At 42.1% G+C, this 17,986-nt stretch overlaps 1 protein-coding gene across 1 annotated transcript; it reads left to right on the forward strand.

Annotated features, from left to right (window-relative positions):
• The first annotated feature begins 1,132 nt into the window (after positions 1-1,132).
• Positions 1,133-15,881, forward strand: drd4b (dopamine receptor D4b). The gene is made up of 4 exons (XM_085773143.1): positions 1,133-1,939; positions 3,427-3,539; positions 6,178-6,773; positions 14,985-15,881. The coding sequence occupies exons 1-4, from the start codon at positions 1,622-1,624 to the stop codon at positions 15,185-15,187; spliced, it is 1,230 nt and encodes a 409-aa protein (XP_085629269.1). The 5' UTR covers positions 1,133-1,621; the 3' UTR covers positions 15,188-15,881.
• The last annotated feature ends 2,105 nt before the right edge of the window (positions 15,882-17,986 follow it).

Below are 17,986 nucleotides of genomic sequence, written 5' to 3' on the forward strand. Positions count from 1 at the left end.
CAGTGTGTTCACATTAACTGAGATTAAGTTCTCTCAAGCTCATTGGGAGTGAGTCCCCATCCTAAAAGACAGAAAATTGGAATGAATAGTCTTTTCAGAAATATGATATGAATCTAGTCTTTGTGTTGCTGTGTTTAACATCCAAAGTGGTTCAGTTAAAAACATTTTATGATCACTGCTCCATTTAAACGGTGTGTCTCCTACATTAATCATCTGTGGTGATACTGAGGGCCCTGTTTGCTTTAAACTCAGTATTTTAATATGTAAGGTTTGTATCCTCGTAGTTAGGCCAAAAAATCTTATGTTCCAGTGTTCAAGTCGGAGTCCAAGTCCCAATTCTGAATCAGCGTCATCACCAGCTGGGAGATGGGTGCTGGGCTCCAGTCCACATTGTGGCAAAGAGAGCTGATGCACAAACAGAAAGGACGAGGTCAAACACAAATGATAATTGTTTTAAAAAAGAGTTTATTTCATTCCCAGTCCCAGTCCCAGTCCCAGCCCAAGTTGAGTCACATCTTGAAAATCTTGACTTAAAAGTCGTGGGTACTACAATACTTGTGTAGTACCTAAGAGTATTTTTTATGAGAGGGGAGGCTTATATGATGTTACAGCTGAAAGTAGCTAGGCCTACTGTTGTGAAGTGTGAACCACAGTCAAGTAGTAGCTATACTGCAGTAGAAGAATGATAGTAGACGCAATACTTTATTAATATAGCTAATTGCTTTACAAGTGATTGAAAGAAAAAGAGAAACTGATGCACACCATAGCAATAATGTGTCTAGATGAAACAATAAAGAGTTAATAAATGAATGAATGAATAAAAGAAGCACTAAAACAACTACTATATACAATGAAAAATAATAAGAGAAGTAAAAAGACTAAGAGAGTGATTAAAAAACATGAGTGATAACACTAAAATCATATTGGTCCTAAGATACGTTTCTGTTTGAAACTGCTCCTCTGCATCTGAGCACAGTGATAGTGGTACAATCAGTGTGGGCTACTTTATTTGTCACGTGTGTTGTGCCAAAGGACTAAAGTGAAAGAGCAGAAAATATGAAAGGATAAAGACGATGAATGTTTCCCGCTGCGATCCTCTGATCCTTTCCTCCACTTTGTGCATTATGTGTTGAAGGTGCAGCTGAGCAGATCCTCTCTGCAGCAGGGTGACGGCCGCAGAATGAAAAGTATTTGAAGAGTAATTGATTACCACGCTGTTTCTTTCCCTGACAGCTGATTTGCCACCCGCTGCTGCAGGGACTGTACACACAGCAGAGCCTCAGTTAAGGAGATTTGTGCGGATGGGTTTAAGCCGTTGCCTTCTGATTCGCCCACTCTGCAAACTTATTCCTCCAGGAGAGCAGGCTGAGGACTGAGGAGAACCGGATCCACATAATGCAGCAGCAGCCCGCCGCTGCCAGTGCGGTGAGCGTGCAGGGAAAGTGCATTGAAGCCGGATAAGTCGGATCAGAGCGGACCATGGTCACCGCGCGCATGGAGAGCGCAGCGCACGGGGCTCGGTGCGGATACTGACGAGCGCGTCCTCCTCAACGGGGATACTCCCACTTCCTGCACCTGTGGCGCTCCTGCTCACCCCGGGGCTGCTGGATACGAGTCATTGATGAGAAGTTCCCCGGAGAGAGCGGTTCCCCGTCAGTCTGCGGCGCGCGGCGCACCAGCGGTGACCATGTCGGACAACTGCACCGACCCCAACAACGACACGCTCCTGCCGGCGGCCGCGGCCACGCACTATAACTTCCCAGCGCTCGTGTTCGGGATTTTATTGATTGTGACAGTCATCGGGGGGAACGTGCTGGTGTGCCTGAGCGTGCACATGGAGAAGGCTTTGAAAACGACTACAAACTACTTCATAGTCAGTTTGGCGGTGGCGGACCTGCTGCTGGCGGTGCTGGTTCTGCCGCTCTTCGTTTACGCAGAGGTAAGAACCGACCTAAAGTAGCTTTGGATGGATTATTGAGCGGCCTGAGGGGTCAGAGGGTCTTGGTGGGTTCACAACAGAGACCTGTGGTTTAGTGTGATGTGTGATATGTGGACCTAAGTGGTTTCTGGCAGCAGCGGCAGCACCTGCAGAGTTACTGACACACTATAACTAACTACAAAGATAGACACAACAGGTCTACACAAAATAACAAACCATACGTGAGGGTCTTGGAGCAGGCTGGGAGACAGGTTCTTGTCACCTACTGTAGAGGTGGTCGACCTCAACCCAGTGCTCTGGAGCGTGACCACTGAGGAGCAGCAGCACCTCAAAAATAAATCCAAACAAACCGACCCCATCCCTGCTGGACCCACTGGACCATAACAAACTACCAAACCAAACAGCCTCCTGCTTTCCAACACTGTACGATTCTCCCCCCAGGTGGCTGCTTTGTGTCTGGGTAAAGAGAAAAATAGAAAACTAAATAAATACCTAATATAACACCTCACATGACAAAAAACTGCTGTTCTCTGTATAAGTGTCATGCCACCATGTTATGTCATTTTATATTATGTTACATCCTGTTCTGTTATGTCATCACTTCCTTTATAATTATTCTCCAAAAAACTTATAAAACAGGCAAAAGTGGGGTGCAGAACAGAACAACCACAATGTCCTCTCTGTCTACGGAGACAACAGACCACCACAACAATGTGTTGTTGTGCCTCTTTCAGTCTAACGTCTTGAGGTGGGGGCCCATGTGGAACCTTTACCAAATGCAACAACCGCTGATGGGAGTCTGTTAATTCTTTACTAAACACACACATTAAACACATGAGTCAAATTATAAATTGGATCTAATGTGACCCCTCAAACACAGATCATCATGTCAGAAAACAGAGGATGGCCCACGTGCTGCCTCTCTCTCCACTTCAAGCAGGATTAATTAATGACTTAGGGGTGAGGCGGATTCACGCAGGTTTGTCAGCGGAGGGTTGATCCATAAATCACAATATTTCCAGCCAGGCAATAAAATGCTTTAAATGGTTTAATCTAGCCCCTTATTAAAGTATTAAGAGCCACCTGCCTGCCTGCCTGTCTCTGTAAATATCTCTGTGGCTCAGAGATGCCCTGCTGAGGCTTCCCTTCAAGTCCTCCTTAATTAGCCGCATCAGAGATCTTGTTACCTGCGCCAGCGGCTGCAGCGAGGTAATCTACTGAGTGTCACACTGGTGGTTTGTCCACATGCTCTTACTGGATTAGAAAAAGTCACGTCTGAAAGTTAAAGCCTTTGCATGTTCTTCCCCCGAGGAAAAAGTCAGAATCACAGCAGACAATGAATGGGGACGGGGAGGAATGTGTGTGTGTGTGTGTGTGTGTGCAGTGGTGCAAGCACAAGCAGATTACAGATACACGTCTCAGATTTGGGGCAGCTAATGAAGTGCTGTTTGTGTGTTTCTTTTCTTTCGGTGTGTGTGCGTGTGCAGTTTCAGGGTGGAGTTTGGTCCTTGAACATGCTGATGTGTGACGGCCTGATGACCATGGATGTGATGCTTTGCACTGCGTCCATATTCAACCTCTGTGCCATCAGTGTGGACAGGTAGGTGTGTGTGTGTGTGTGTGTGTGTGTGTGTGTGTGTGTGTGTGTGCGTGCGTGTGTGTGTGTGTTTGTGTGGTCAAGGTTCACTCAAAAATGCGAATCATCCCTCCGCTGCAACGTGAGGGACTTGGCTGACTGTGGCAGCCAGGGGAGGATGTGGTTCATTATTCCACTGATGTGGTTAATTATTCAAGTTGCAAACACCACTTTTGAATCTAAATTCCTGTTTAGAGCTAATGCAGTGATACTGAGTTCATTAGAGGAGACAGGTGTGCTTCCCCTTCTTGAAGATGTTTGTTTACCCCAAATTAATTAGAAAAAAGCACAATTAAAGACAATACATTTTAATTATTTATTTATATAGTTTGAACCGCTGGATTTTCTAATTGTGTTTGTAGTAAACACATGGTTCACAATCTGTCAGCTAGAAAAAAGAAAAAAGCAACCAAATTGTTGATTATATGCGTTGAGTAACAGATGATAAAGACACACAGTTAGAGAGCAGCTGGTGAACATAGTGTAGCATTTAACAACTGAAGAGCCAGAGATTTCCCTCAGGAGTCGACTTGAGTTCATATGCCTCATCTTCAGATAAATGCTAATGTGATTGTGTGTGTATGTTTGCTGGCAAACACACACTCAATATCAGCTTTCATAAGGCGGTCATTTGTCCGCAGTGTATTCACAGATTGTTCTGAAGTGGCCAGGAAATCTGATAAATGGTCTAAACATGAGCAGCTGGAAGAGGACTTTGCCTGTAGTGGCTGAAAAACTAGAATTTAAACAGGAAACGTCAGATTAAAGGACAAATAAACAAGGCTATACATCAAACTATAATGAGTTTGAGTTTCATCACATGTTTATGTTTATTAACTGGCTTTAAGTTTGTCAAACTTGACATGGATTGGACAGTCGGTAAGAGGGGTCCTTGAGGAGCGTCCTCAGGTTCCTCCCTACTTTGCTATAACTGCAGCTCTAATTAATACAATGTCAGAATGAGTGACTTTCATTAACTTATAGTAAAACAACAATGGTTGTTGTATGGTAATTTTGTTTCTGTTAAAATGCATTTTAAAATGCATTTTAACAGACAGATTTTCTCTAGTTCAACCTCAAGCTGAAAAAAACAAAGTAAGAGATACAATGTTACAGGCCGATTCGTGCTGCTCCTCACATGTGTAAAACCTCCTCTGTTCAGTCACAACAGGATGTAGCTAAATTTGAAGTGACTAAAACACAACTCACCTTGTTTACATAATGATGCAGCAGTGACTCTTCATACATGACACAGTAATATCTCTGTATTTGATATTCTGTACTTGTCACACCAATGTATTGGGGTTGAGTCTCAACTATAGTTTTAAAAATATTGTATGTAGTAGTATTAATACTTGATACAGCTTAATACTACTACAATACAATTAATAACACAAAATTTGGGCTTGCTGTTCATTCAGGCAATGTGTTCTTCTAAAAAGTGAAAAGTTAGTGAATGATTGAAGCTTTTCTCCCCATATGCTCAAACTCTTGACACTATGGGAACAATAAAACTCAAAGTTAATGGAAATCAGTGGCAGCCACACAATGACACAATGTCTCTGCATGAAATGAAAATGTAGAAAATGAAAACTGGCTGTGTGTCTACAGCAGTAGGGGTGATGTCCTGTCTCCATTTCTTCAACCACTCTACAGAGCAGGGTCGTTGTTAGTGGGACAGACTGGAGTCATATAAATAAGGGATAGTCAAACATTTTGGCAAATTCACCTATTGTCATAATCCCTATAGTCATAGGAGTAGGCTCTTTACCTTTAATTATCGATGAATGTTGTTTTGAGATCAGCGGGGCAGAGATGCAAGCTGCAGCGAACACAATTGAGGTGAACGGTACCGGTCCCCTGTACTGTAAACTCATCAAATACATAATCCAACAACTCCAAAACACTCTCGTGGACAAGTTGTGACCTGCACATTCACCACGCTATGAGATAATTATGTATAATCATGTAACATTATGACACATGAAGCAAATACTCAGAACTAGTTGCACTTTTAAAGTCACTCCGCCCAGCAGCCGTGTCTGGAACTTAGTTCCGGGTGCATTTGCCTCGAAAACAACTCAGTCTCGTAATGTTACATTATTATTTCATCGCGTTTTGGAGTTGTTGGATTGTGTATTTGATGAGGGACATTGGACCTGTACCATTCGCCTCTATTGTGTTCGCTGAGCAGCTCACGTCTCTGCCCCACTGATCTCAAAAAACATGCACCGATAATTACAGGTAATGAACCTACTCCTACAACTATAGGGATTATGACAATAGGTGAATTTGCCAACATTTTGAACTATCCCTTTAAGCACCAAAATCTCAGTCAGTTCATCCTTGAGTCGTGGTGAAGGGGTTCCCTGGAGGAGCTCCTGAAACATAAAGTTCACAACAAGGCCAAAATACCATTAGTGATGTTGATGTGACCTTGACCTTTGACCTTTGACCACCCAAATCTAATTTAATCATGTTGAACTTGAGTCCAGGTGAACGCTCAGATGAGATTTTTTCAGAACCGTAATAAGCAGTAAAGAGGGGAACAGAAAGATGTCGCTCTTGTCACAGGTCTTCTTGTTCTTCTGTTGTTTTTCAGGTTCATTGCTGTGTCCATTCCTCTAAATTACAACCGTAAGCACGTGGACCATCGGCAGCTCATCCTGCTGTCGGCCACCTGGCTGCTGGCCCTGGCCGTGGCCTCGCCCGTCATCTTCGGCATCAACAACGTTCCTGAGCGCGACCCCACTGAGTGTAAACTGGAGGACAACAACTACGTGGTTTACTCCTCCGTCTGCTCCTTCTTCATCCCCTGTCCCATCATGCTCCTGCTCTACTTCGGCGTGTTCCGCGGGCTGCAGCGCTGGGAGGAGACTCGGAGAGCCAAACTACGCAGCAGCATCGAAGCCTGCAGGAAGCTGCAGCACGCCGCCGTGGCCACCGCCCTCCCCCCGCTGGCCGGCACCATCCCGGGCCCCCTGCCCATGCCGCTACCCAGGATCATCGAGAGGGACCTGGCTCAGTCTCGGCTGGACGACACGGACGACTACATGCAGCAGGAGATTCCTTATCCCCGGCAGTACAGAGAGAACTCGGTTCCCACGGTGACGTTCAGCCAGCAGCTGCAGAAGAAGAAGAGAGCCAAGATCAACAGCAGGGAGCGGAAGGCCATGAGGGTGTTACCTGTCGTAGTAGGTGAGTGTTCATGTTCCCCCTCTCCTTCAGCCAGAGCTACAGCAAGATTCAAGATTCAAAAGGTTTATTGCCATGTCAACAAGTAGAATCAAGGGTAACACTTTGAAGGTATCGTCATAAGAGTGACATAACACTGTCATAAGACTGACATGACACATGAACGTGTCATAAACATTATGACATAACATTGTCAATGTCATAACGTTGTCATTAAGTGTCATTCAGTTAACCCTAACCCTAACCCTAAACCTAACCCTACAAAAACTGAATGACACTTAATGACAACGTTATGACATTGACATAATGTTTATGACACGTTCATGACTGTGTCATGTCAGTCTTATGACAGTGTTATGTCACTCTTATGACGATACCTTCAAGTAAAGTGTTACCGAATCAAGTTGATAGGAATGTGTCTTGGTTTTGCTCTCACAGAGAAACAATACAGTACTCCCACCACATACACCACAATAAATAAATAATACACACAATACCGTACAATGCAATATACAGGGAGGACAATGCCCAGCAGCGTCACTTATTATGAGACCGGTGTTGAGTTCCCATGAAAGGGATTGATGGATGGTGGTCCCGAGGAACTTAAAGGAGGTGACCCTCTCCACCTCTTCTCCATTAATGGAGAGAGGGAGGAGGGGGGTGGCCTTCTTTCTAAAATCAACAACCAGCTCCTTAGTTTTTGAGATGTTGAGTATGAGGTTGTTGTTCTCACACCACCTCACTAGCTCCTCTACAGTAACCACAGCATCTAAATATAGTTGAAGGGCCGCAGCAGTCCATTATCTCCACACCATGCAGCAGGCAGACACTTCACACTGGGTTTCAACTGATTCACCATTGTCTGTGTGTTTCCAACCTGCTTACGCACAGAGCTCAGGTGGTGGTGTATACGGTATGCACTTACCACACACTTGATTAGGTCCACATTTTTAGTGCCGGGTTGGACCACTCTGCCTTCAGCACTGCTTTAATTATTGGTGTCATAGATTCAACAAGGTGCTGGAAATTTTTGGTTCATATTGACATGACAGGATCACACGGCTGCTGCAGGTCAGTCAGCTGCACATCCATGATGTGAATCTCCTGTTCCACCACATCCCAAAGGTCAAAGCTCAGCTGGACTGTCAGTGATGAGAGTCTCAGTCAGATCCAGTCTGGGTCCACTCATGAAGGTTTTCATCACAGCCAAATAATACCATGTTCTGGAAGAAAGCTGGTTTCCCGCTGACTGGCAATTCTGCAGCGATTTAGTAAAATCTAGGTGACCTGAGTGGCCAAAAGACAAAATCTCTTCTTCTTAATACAAACAGCATTGTTTTGTCAAGATTTTTGTTTTTGGCATTGAGAATCAACAGTAGAAAATTAAAGACTAAATAATGTTCTCATTTACTCATTTGAAAACGGTACATATGTAGGTCAGATTATGAGAAGTTGCACCGGTTTGGATTTGGATTATTTACAGTTCTAGTCAAAGTTAAAACATACAGGATGAAGATGTACTGCTTTACATACAGTATAGCCATCATGCATAGTTTATTGTTCTTCATGTTAAATCTTAGCAGTAAAAAACTGAAATACAGGCTGACAAAAATGTGTGTGGCCCCCCAGCAATCAGGGTTTCTCATGTCAAACTGTGAATTGTTATGAATGAATAAATATAAATGTGACTATCAAACTCGTGTCATTCAGTAATAAAACTAAAAAGGAATGTAAAAACATATTAGTCAAGGTCTGACAGAGAACAAAACTCTGCACCCATCACAGGTCCTTGTTTGTCTTGGGCCTTAGATAACTACTTTTATGAAGATCAGATATGAGAACCTTGAAATTCATTAATAACTTTACATAATAACAGCATAATAGTATAAGTCAAAGCCACATCCGTTTTTACATAACTTTTCTTCACAGTGGCCTCGTTTCTACGTTTTGCAGCTGGTGTTACGCGGCAACCGACAGTCTGACGCAGACACTGGTCGGCTGACTGGGTTTATTCTTGGGATATCACTTGAATCTCTTCACAGATTGAAAATTAATTTGGTCAGAACTAAATTGAGGCTTTGGCCAAAATGACTTGTTTCTTTTTTTTGGAAGAGCAAGTTTTCCTACTGTTTCCTCGTGAACCAGTGCTCCCACTGCAAAAAAAAAGTATGATCCATGCATCCATGATCACAGCATGATCTGAACTTCTTTGGATCTCAGCGTTGGTTGAAGAGACATTTAAAACATTCAGGTGTGTGAAGCTTTGACAAGAAAAGTTCCTATATTCCTATAGCCTGGGTATACCCATGCTGCCTTGCGCACGATTTTATTCGCTCTGCATCTACATTGAGATGAGGTCTGGTGTTAGCCAAGCTAATATTCCTATATAGTTTTTTTATAAGTTCCTATATATCCTTTATGACATACAGCACTGAATTGACCAGAGGTGTTTTAACAGGCCATTATGATGTGACCTTTTGGATAAAATATGTCATCACTGTATTTTTTCACCATTGCAGAAATCATATTTTTTAAATATGTCAGGTTTGCCTCGTCTATCACTGTCGCACATTGGTGGAGGAGACTAACAACAGAAAAGTCCAGAATGAGAAGGCAGAAAATATTTCCCATCATTATCTACATACATAACTATCTTATCTAGAAGCACGAACAAGATCAACTTCCAATAGTAACTACAGATACAGATGTCTTTCTTTGTGTGTGTTAAAAAGATACAAACACAAATAATGGCATGTGTGCTGTGCACACTGTGCAGACCCCACCCTGCTTGAACTTTGACCTTTGATCATCCAATTCCAATCAGTTCATCATTGAGTAAGACATTTTTTTGAAGTTGCCTTGAGGTGTTACTGATAAAGTTCACAATAACAGGAAAGACATGAGTCAGGACATAAAAATGTAATTCTAACCACAGCAGCACAAGTTCAAGTCCCTTTACACCATATCCTCTCTATCTCTCTCTCTCTCTCTCTCTCTCTCTCTCTCTCTCTCTCTCTCTCAGGTCCATCATTTTTTAGGTGTCCCCTGAAAAGACTGCTATTGTGTTTTTTTGTTGTTGTTGCTCATGTGTTGTCAAATTGATGAAGATTTTTTGAATTACTTTTTTGTGAATACGCAGCATGTTTTTGTCTTTGCATGAGTTTTCTTAAGTTGTGGGTCGAGCCTTCAGGGCCACCATAGTATTTAGACTAAAAAGGAAACTTGTCAAAAATATGCCACACACTGGTGGTGACATGACATGAATCCAGGGGTCAGACTTTGACACGCCAAGCGCAGCATCATCCAGGAGGGATGTGTGGTGGCTGGTTTGATATGTGTTAGTACTGTAAATACTCCTTCCCAATTACAACAGAAAGGGAGTCAGCTGCAGCAGAAGATAAAGTGATTGTGGCAGTGACGTGAAGCTGGTTAACTCAGTGTTGACGCCCAAAGTCACAGTGAGACAGAAACTAATCTGAAGTAATGTGACTAGCTTGAACAGGAACATGTGGGTGTGTCGTGTTGTGTTGTAAACACACAGTGATGTGGAAACTGCGGTGAGTCATGCAGTTGTCGACAGATGTTCACCTTCACCTACATCTGCCTCAGTGGTTCATTAGACCAGGATAATTAACACATAATCACTCGTGGTGAATGAAAGGAAAGTGTTTGCCTGTTGAAATCACCAACAAACACACCAACAGCCACACCGCCAGTCAACCCAGTGTGGTGTTAACTGATGATTACTACAGGTTAGTGTCACCTTCCCAGGGTTAATGTGAGGTATTGAAAATAATGCAATGTTTCCATTTGCAGTCAAAGTTGGCTGAGTAATTAAGGAAAGCAGAGTTTAAAATCTCTTGTTTCTTTCTCATATTTCATGTGAACCTGAAGCTACAGTAGGCCTACAACATCCACTGCAGCTCCTTACACCGTTTTAATCCAGGTTCTTTTAAAGTTTTTTGCATTTTCATTATCAAATCCAAGAGCAACACTTATTTTATCAGCACAAAATATTTATTTAATATCTGAATGTCTCGGTCTTCGGGGAAGGAACCTATTAATCAATTAAAATATGTAATCCTAATTAATCACTCCATTTTCTTTGGAGACAGTTCCCACGGGGTTCAGCTTCACCACCTGACCTGGAGGAGTTTACAATGTTTACATACTGGTCACTGTCCATCAAACCTATGCTGAACATGTGGGACACAAAAAATGATGGGTCACAGATTTCACTGTAACCAAGGCAACTAATCTGGGGGTCGGGCCTAAAGCCAAAAGAACAGGACTGGTGTTACTGTGAAATGTACACAGCCCTATATATACTATATATACTATAGACATATGCATGTCTTGTATTATATGGAAACATCATAGGAGTCTTTAATATTTTTCAGAAAACAGCTCAGCTGCCATCCAGGAAGCAACAACTGACTGTTCCTCCAATCATGTGAAAATGTCGTTTCTGCTGTGGAGGAGCTTTGTGCCGCAGCTGAAGCAGCTTTGATTATGTTTCTCCACTGAAGCAGGAAATGAAAAGTAAAATTTCTCCTGACAGCAGGTGAAGTGGTTTTAGTGCTTCGGTGTGGTAATTATCACCCTGTTCAGACTCTGCAGACACTGCAGCAGCACCAAACCGTCCTGTGTGTGGAGGCTGTTAATCAAACAGGATCAGATCATAAATTATAAACAAACTTTCCCACACAAACTTTCAGTCCTGCCCACGTCTCTGCTCCGTGAATATTAATTGCGCTCCCTGATGTGTCCTCCACACATAAACACAGGTAATGTCCATATACACTTCAGTCTCGAGTAGTGTCGGGGTGAGAGCGTCACTTGCCGTCCACCTCTCGACGAGCAGCGCCAGTAAAGCTTAAAACCGCCAATCCAATTATTACACAACACATGATCTCACAGCTTCAGTGTCTCCCCTGAACACGACTCAGACCTGCACTGATCTGTTCACTAGGTCGACTGATGTCCCGACAGAGACGGCTCAGTCTCTCTGCAAACTGAAGAGGTAGAGACAGTGTGGATATTTAACACTGCATTATCGGAGCTAGCCTGAATGCATCTTATGAATAGGAAAGTGTGCATGTGTCCTCTCTGACGATGGAGCTGTTGCTTACTATGCAAAGTCTTAATCTCCTGGAAAGAAAGACACATAGTGTTAATCCTATCCATCACCCTCTTTAACACAAAGCTAATAAATCACTGGGATCTGTTATCAGTGACACCTGAGACAAATGGCCTCAGTTTGACAGTTATTCCAAGGACTAAACTAATGAGGGTGGGGTCACATTTCCAGCTTCTGATTTGGTCCTCAAGCTTTATTTTTGTCTGAGCGTGAGAAGAAAAATGACCTCAGACTGTATGAAGTTTATATTTTTATATTTTTCAGTCATACAATACTGATTTGTCTCCAATGACCTCGGTCTGTTGGTGAATCACACAGTCAAGTCTTGATAAGACATCACACATCCTGGTTCCTAATTTGTTGTATTTTCCTATTAAAGGTGGATATGTGGCCACAATGGGCCATATATCCACATATATTTCTTTATTTTATTTTCCACAGCTGCATCCCCATGCCCAGCTTCACACCTTTTTGTTGTTAAAACTTTCATTATGTAAAACTCCAAAATGTTTATCGTCTTCTTTTTAATCTGAAGAGTAGAAGTGTATGTGGCTTCTCTCAGTACCATCTCAGGGTAGTTAAAGATCTCCTCTCTCAGCTTCTCTCTAGAGCTAGAGTAACAACAGGTCGGTGTCAACCAATCAGAAGAAAGAGAGGTGGCCCTGAGTCTCTCTTCTGATTGGTTCACTATTTTCTAAGTGACCGAGTGAACATAGAGCATGATTTCAGGTGAAACCAAATCCTGCTTGTGTTGGATGGTGGGTTCAGGTGGGTGGGGCTTGGTGCAGAGTCCTGCATCGGGTCGGATCCCCGCGGGTATCCGACGGGTACCCCGCAAAAACGGTGTTCAACGGGTGGATAAGCTGTCTTGTGAAAATTCACGGGTCGGGCATGGGCGGAACTCAAATGAACGCGGGTGGGTACGCGGGTGTATGTGTAGGCCTACAGAGAAAAACTCACACGCAGCTGCATGAACCAGCGTAGCAAATAATTTTTTTTTATCACTCACGGCAACAACAGGGCAGCATCTTGATGTAAATAAACGATCTTTGGCCGCTCGTGTGACCGCTCACAGCTTTCCCTGGAGTTTACCCTGTCATGGCTTGACTGCTCAGCTTCTGGGTAAGCTACAAACACACTGATGGGATCAATGTAAAGGCTGAAGTGTCCTGCTTTCATTAAAAAAAGAATTACGTCGCTATCATTCTCCGTTCCGGAAATAGCCGCGAAAGAGTACGCCCCCCCCCCCCCCCCCCCCCCCCCTCTCTCTCTTTTCTTTTTTCTTTTTTCTAAAGAGTACGGCTGTACCTCCGTTATCACCGGTGATGACGGCGATCTAACGGGCAGCGGGTCGGGCAGCGGGTCGGGCAGCGGGTCTTAATATTGACGGGCGGGTCGGATCCGGGTTGTATTCAGAAATAATCACGGGTGACGGGTCGGGACACGGGCTTAAAAACCAACGGGTCGGGCGGGCGCGGGTTTCCAAAATTGGACCCGTGCAGGACTCTGGCTTGGTGACTGATTCTTTGTGACATCACAAAGTCACAGAAGTCCTGGCAGCTTGTTTTAGGGCTCTGTTTCTAAATACAGACTATTTCTCTGTGGACTGAGGCTTTGATACTTTCACAGTTTTAATATTGTACCTAGACCTGATTTATAATCACACTACACATAGAAATCTAATTTTATACTTTATGGTGCTTTAATGTAAAAATCTACCTTTATACTGTATGGAGCTTTGATATAAACATCTACCTTTAGACTGTATGGAGCTTTGATATAAACATCTACCTTTAGACTGTATGGAGCTTTGAGTGCCTGTGAGATTTTAAAACAGATTTCAGCATTTAGTGTCATGTTTGTTATCTTAATCCTTAATTCGACTGAACTGATATTTGATATAACTGAATTATTGCAATATTTCCCACCATTGCAGGTGTTTAGTCTGGCCTGAAATTGACTCATTGGCATGTAACAGATATATAAAGATAGATATAAATTCCTGTTTAGTGGCAGAATTACTTATAGGCTACCTAAAAAACAGAATACAGTAATATAGCATAGTCGGCCTACAACAGTATGGTAATATTGTCTATTGTCAAATTTGGATACAAAATTTTGTACATCTTTTAAATTATATCCGTCCGCAGATTTATAGAGCATGTTTTAAGTGTTGGGTCATTTTATCTGTTTCTGTGAAGCTTCTCTTTGCAGTCCCCAGTTACTAGATGTCCTGTCCTCTCCTTTGTGAATCCTCTGTATAAAAAGAAGCTGCACACACTTATTAAACTGTTTAACTCGTTGTCTGATTCTAACATAGCACAGCAGCACATCTGTCAGCAGCTGTGAAACAGAAGGAGAAAAAACTTATGAGAGAAATATTTAAACTGGAAGCATCACGCTGATATAAATAAAACGTACTGGTACCTGTCATGTTTATTTTAGGGGTGTTAATTGGGAGTGTTAGTTTGCAGTCTGGAGCGACAGATGACGTAGGGCTCACAGCTCAACACATTTTGTTAAATTAAAAGAAACTTTAAGTTTTACCTCCTCTTCTGTTTTATAGATTTTCACTTTTTCTTACAGATGTTGGTTTTGAGAATCGATCCCTGTCTATATGCAACTAAAATAAAATACATTCATGTTTTCCAAACACCTCCAGACACCACAAGATGAAAAGATAACCTTTCTTTTTAATATGAAGAAATGTATTTTTAATATTTTATCCTGGGCTTTTTTTAATTTTTTTTTTTACCATTTTATCTAAATTCTTCCCTCTATCTATTTCCTGCCCTCATATAAATAAACTTCACCATTGAAAACATGATTGTGATCATTTCAAGGCTTTGACGATTAGTTTATGTGATTGTAAAGGTTCTTTGTGCAGAAGCAAATCTGGAAAAAATGTCTCTGTGGATATTGTTGAATTATTTTATCTGAAAATAAATACTGCAACTTATTGTCAATTGTCAATTTTGATGAACACCTGCTCTGAAAAATGTGTAGGTAAAGACAAGGTCGGGGTCAGAGGTCTCTGAGCGAACCATGACAACTGATTCATGCTCTCATTGCAGGCTGCTTCCTGTTCTGCTGGACACCGTTCTTTGTGGTCCACACGACGCGAGCCGTGTGCTTGACGTGCGACATCCCTGCCAGCCTGATGAGCACCGTCACCTGGCTGGGCTACGTCAACAGCGCCCTCAACCCCATCATCTACACCATCTTCAACACAGAGTTCAAGAAATTCTTCAAGAAGTGTTTCCGCAGCTGCTGCTGACGGCAGGTTTACCTCCGCACACAGACACTGACCCAGTGAACCAGAGAAAGGAACTGGGACACGATGCTGCTCAGACCTGTGGCGTCACGCAGGATTAACAGGATACAGCTCTTAATTTGAAAGTCTGAGGCTTCCAGTTGAACTAGTTAACTCTTCACAGAGGGACCGGCTGATGAATGAGGAGGACGGCTGGATGAAATGAAACATCTTGTTCTTTTACTGGTGATGGGTTTCTGATTGCAGGACATCACAGCTCAGACTAAATGATGATGGGAAGCTGCAGGAAGCAGCCGAACACAGACTCTGCTACCTGACAGGAGGATATCATCTCTTTCAGTTTGCCCATGCAGCATTTTTTTCCCCCACAATGAACGATATATATCAGCCTCAGTTTGGGTTATGGTCTGTCAGTTCCAGTTAAGGATGTGGGATTTGCACAGAGCATGAGAGGGAAGTTTGCCTGAGAGGATCAACTCAGGGCAAAGATGTCCCCAGGGATTCAGAAAGACTGAATAAGCTTCAACAGACCAGAAAGACAAACAGCTGAGAAAAGCTTCATGACTGAAAACACATCATCTAAATCAGCCACTGATGCACATATATACATACACACACATATACAAGCTCAAGAGACTAGTTCTACATACAAAATGCTTAATTTGCCTTCTAGCCTTGAGTTGGATAAGAAGATCAATACCACTCTTAGTTTAGCTCTCAGACATAGTCCAGGCAATCTAGCTCATTTTGGACCCAAAAACAGAACTAATTGTAACAGAATGTTTTTCATCATACATCATTTCTATGAGGTGTCCAGAACAACATACATCATTGTGGTAGGAGTAAAGGAAAAAGAATAAGCCTATTCGGGTGTATTTAGGGCATATTTGATTAGTGTAAGGCTCATTTGCATATTCAAATTCATTTTCCAAGAAAGTTGTAATACAAAAAATGTTACATTTCATGGATACTTTCATTGTGTAAAGTTTCATTGTGATAGGAGTAAAGGAAAAAAAAATAGCCCCATTGGGGTGTATTGCTGTCAGCACCATAGACTTTATACAGTAAATAATGATGCAAATTAAACATATTTCCCCAACTAGGATTTCTTAGGAATTTTAGTATGTTGTTCTAGACACCTCATAGAAATGATGTATGGTGAAAAACATTCTGTTACAATTAGTCTGTCGTAAAACACTATTTTGCCTGGACTAACAGAGAGAGGCTGTAGCCTACCTGACGCTCAGCAGGTGAACGCAGCCTCCGGCCATGTTGTCTCCATCACATCTGTCAGGAGCCTGAGAGTCACCTCTAAATATACATATATCAGTATACATATATGAAATATTGCAATTAACTTTTTAATTTATTTAAATAATGTATTCCTTTTGTTTCTGACTTTTTTTACTGACACGTTTAAAAGAGCTGAGGACGTCAGCAGAATCACTGTGAACTATAAACGTACAGACTGGTGACAAATTAAAGGAAGGAATCACAGGTTTGTCCTTCAGTCACTAGATCTCGAAGGGGAATCTGAGGGAATATCTTTCGAAGGAATAATGTTCATCTTTCAGCAGAGTTCAGAGAGTTGGACAGTCGATGCCAAAGAGAGTGAAGCTGTTCTGGTGCATTTTCCTTTAACCTGTCACCTGCCTGTTGCTGCTGAAGAACAGACACATTTCCAGTGGGCGCTGACACCAGGACAAAGCCAGGATGCAGTTGGACACCGTGCACATGCAGCGTCACAGTCTTAAAAAAAACAGTATGTATTCTGATCACAACTAAGTTTTAATACCCCAGTGCATCTCAAAACATCTCTCCTGTCTGACAGTGTTTTCAGCTGCTGTTAAGTCAATCTGATTCCATCACAGCTCGTAGTTTTAAAATTTGGTTATTTCAACTAAGTGAGTTTGTAAATGTTTACAGCGGCCGTCCTGTGTCCCACCACGACCTCCATGACTGGAGACCACGTGCTCACAATGCTTATACTGTCTTCAAGAGTGTTTCCTATAGTGGCTCTGAAAGCTCAAATCACTGCAACTTAAGAAAAAAGTTTTTGTCTTTGCATCAATTTTCTTAAGTTGAAGTGCAATGAGCTCTCAGAGCCACTGTAGTTTTAGCTCATTTACTATACAATGCACAGTACAAATGTATGCAGTCTACATGAATCTACAGGTCATCTGGCCCATATCTGGTGTAAATATGATGTTTCCAATATGGCGTCATCATGTCCATGAAAATGTGTCAAGCGAATCACAAACAGTGGCTTCTTCAGTGATTATTTGTCCCGTGTACATTTAGAGGTTTGGGCTGGATTACATCAGCATGGTTTAACTTTTAAATCAAATTCAGTCCTGGTTTAAGTTGAAATTCTGTTTCACCAAAATAGCTTAAAATTAAGACAAATTTAAATCTTTCATTAAACACAGTTTAAATATGACTTTATTACCTTTATAGCCAGATTAAATTTAACTCTGTTGAACCAAATCTTTAAAGGGACAACAAGGAGTTTCGGAAAGCGAAGTGTTTTCACACATTTCCCATGAGCCTCCGCGTGCACGGTGACTCCTCGGGGTCTCTTTAAACTCCAGTTTAAACTCTGATCAAGGATTGACTTTAAACATCCTGTTGATGAGGTTTAACAATGGCTGCGTTTGAGATGGTTCAACCAAAATCATTCCTTGGATATGCACACTTATCCATTGATTAAACTTTAAATTCAGTTTAAACAAATTAAATTGGCTTTACTATTAGGTTCAATATGAAACTCATTTTAAACCAATTTACTGAACTCTGATTAGA

This window comes from Trachurus japonicus, chromosome 3 (genome assembly GCF_045865225.1).
Source record: "Trachurus japonicus isolate A0001 chromosome 3, Traja_1.0".
NCBI classification, from domain to species: domain Eukaryota; kingdom Metazoa; phylum Chordata; class Actinopteri; order Carangiformes; family Carangidae; genus Trachurus; species Trachurus japonicus.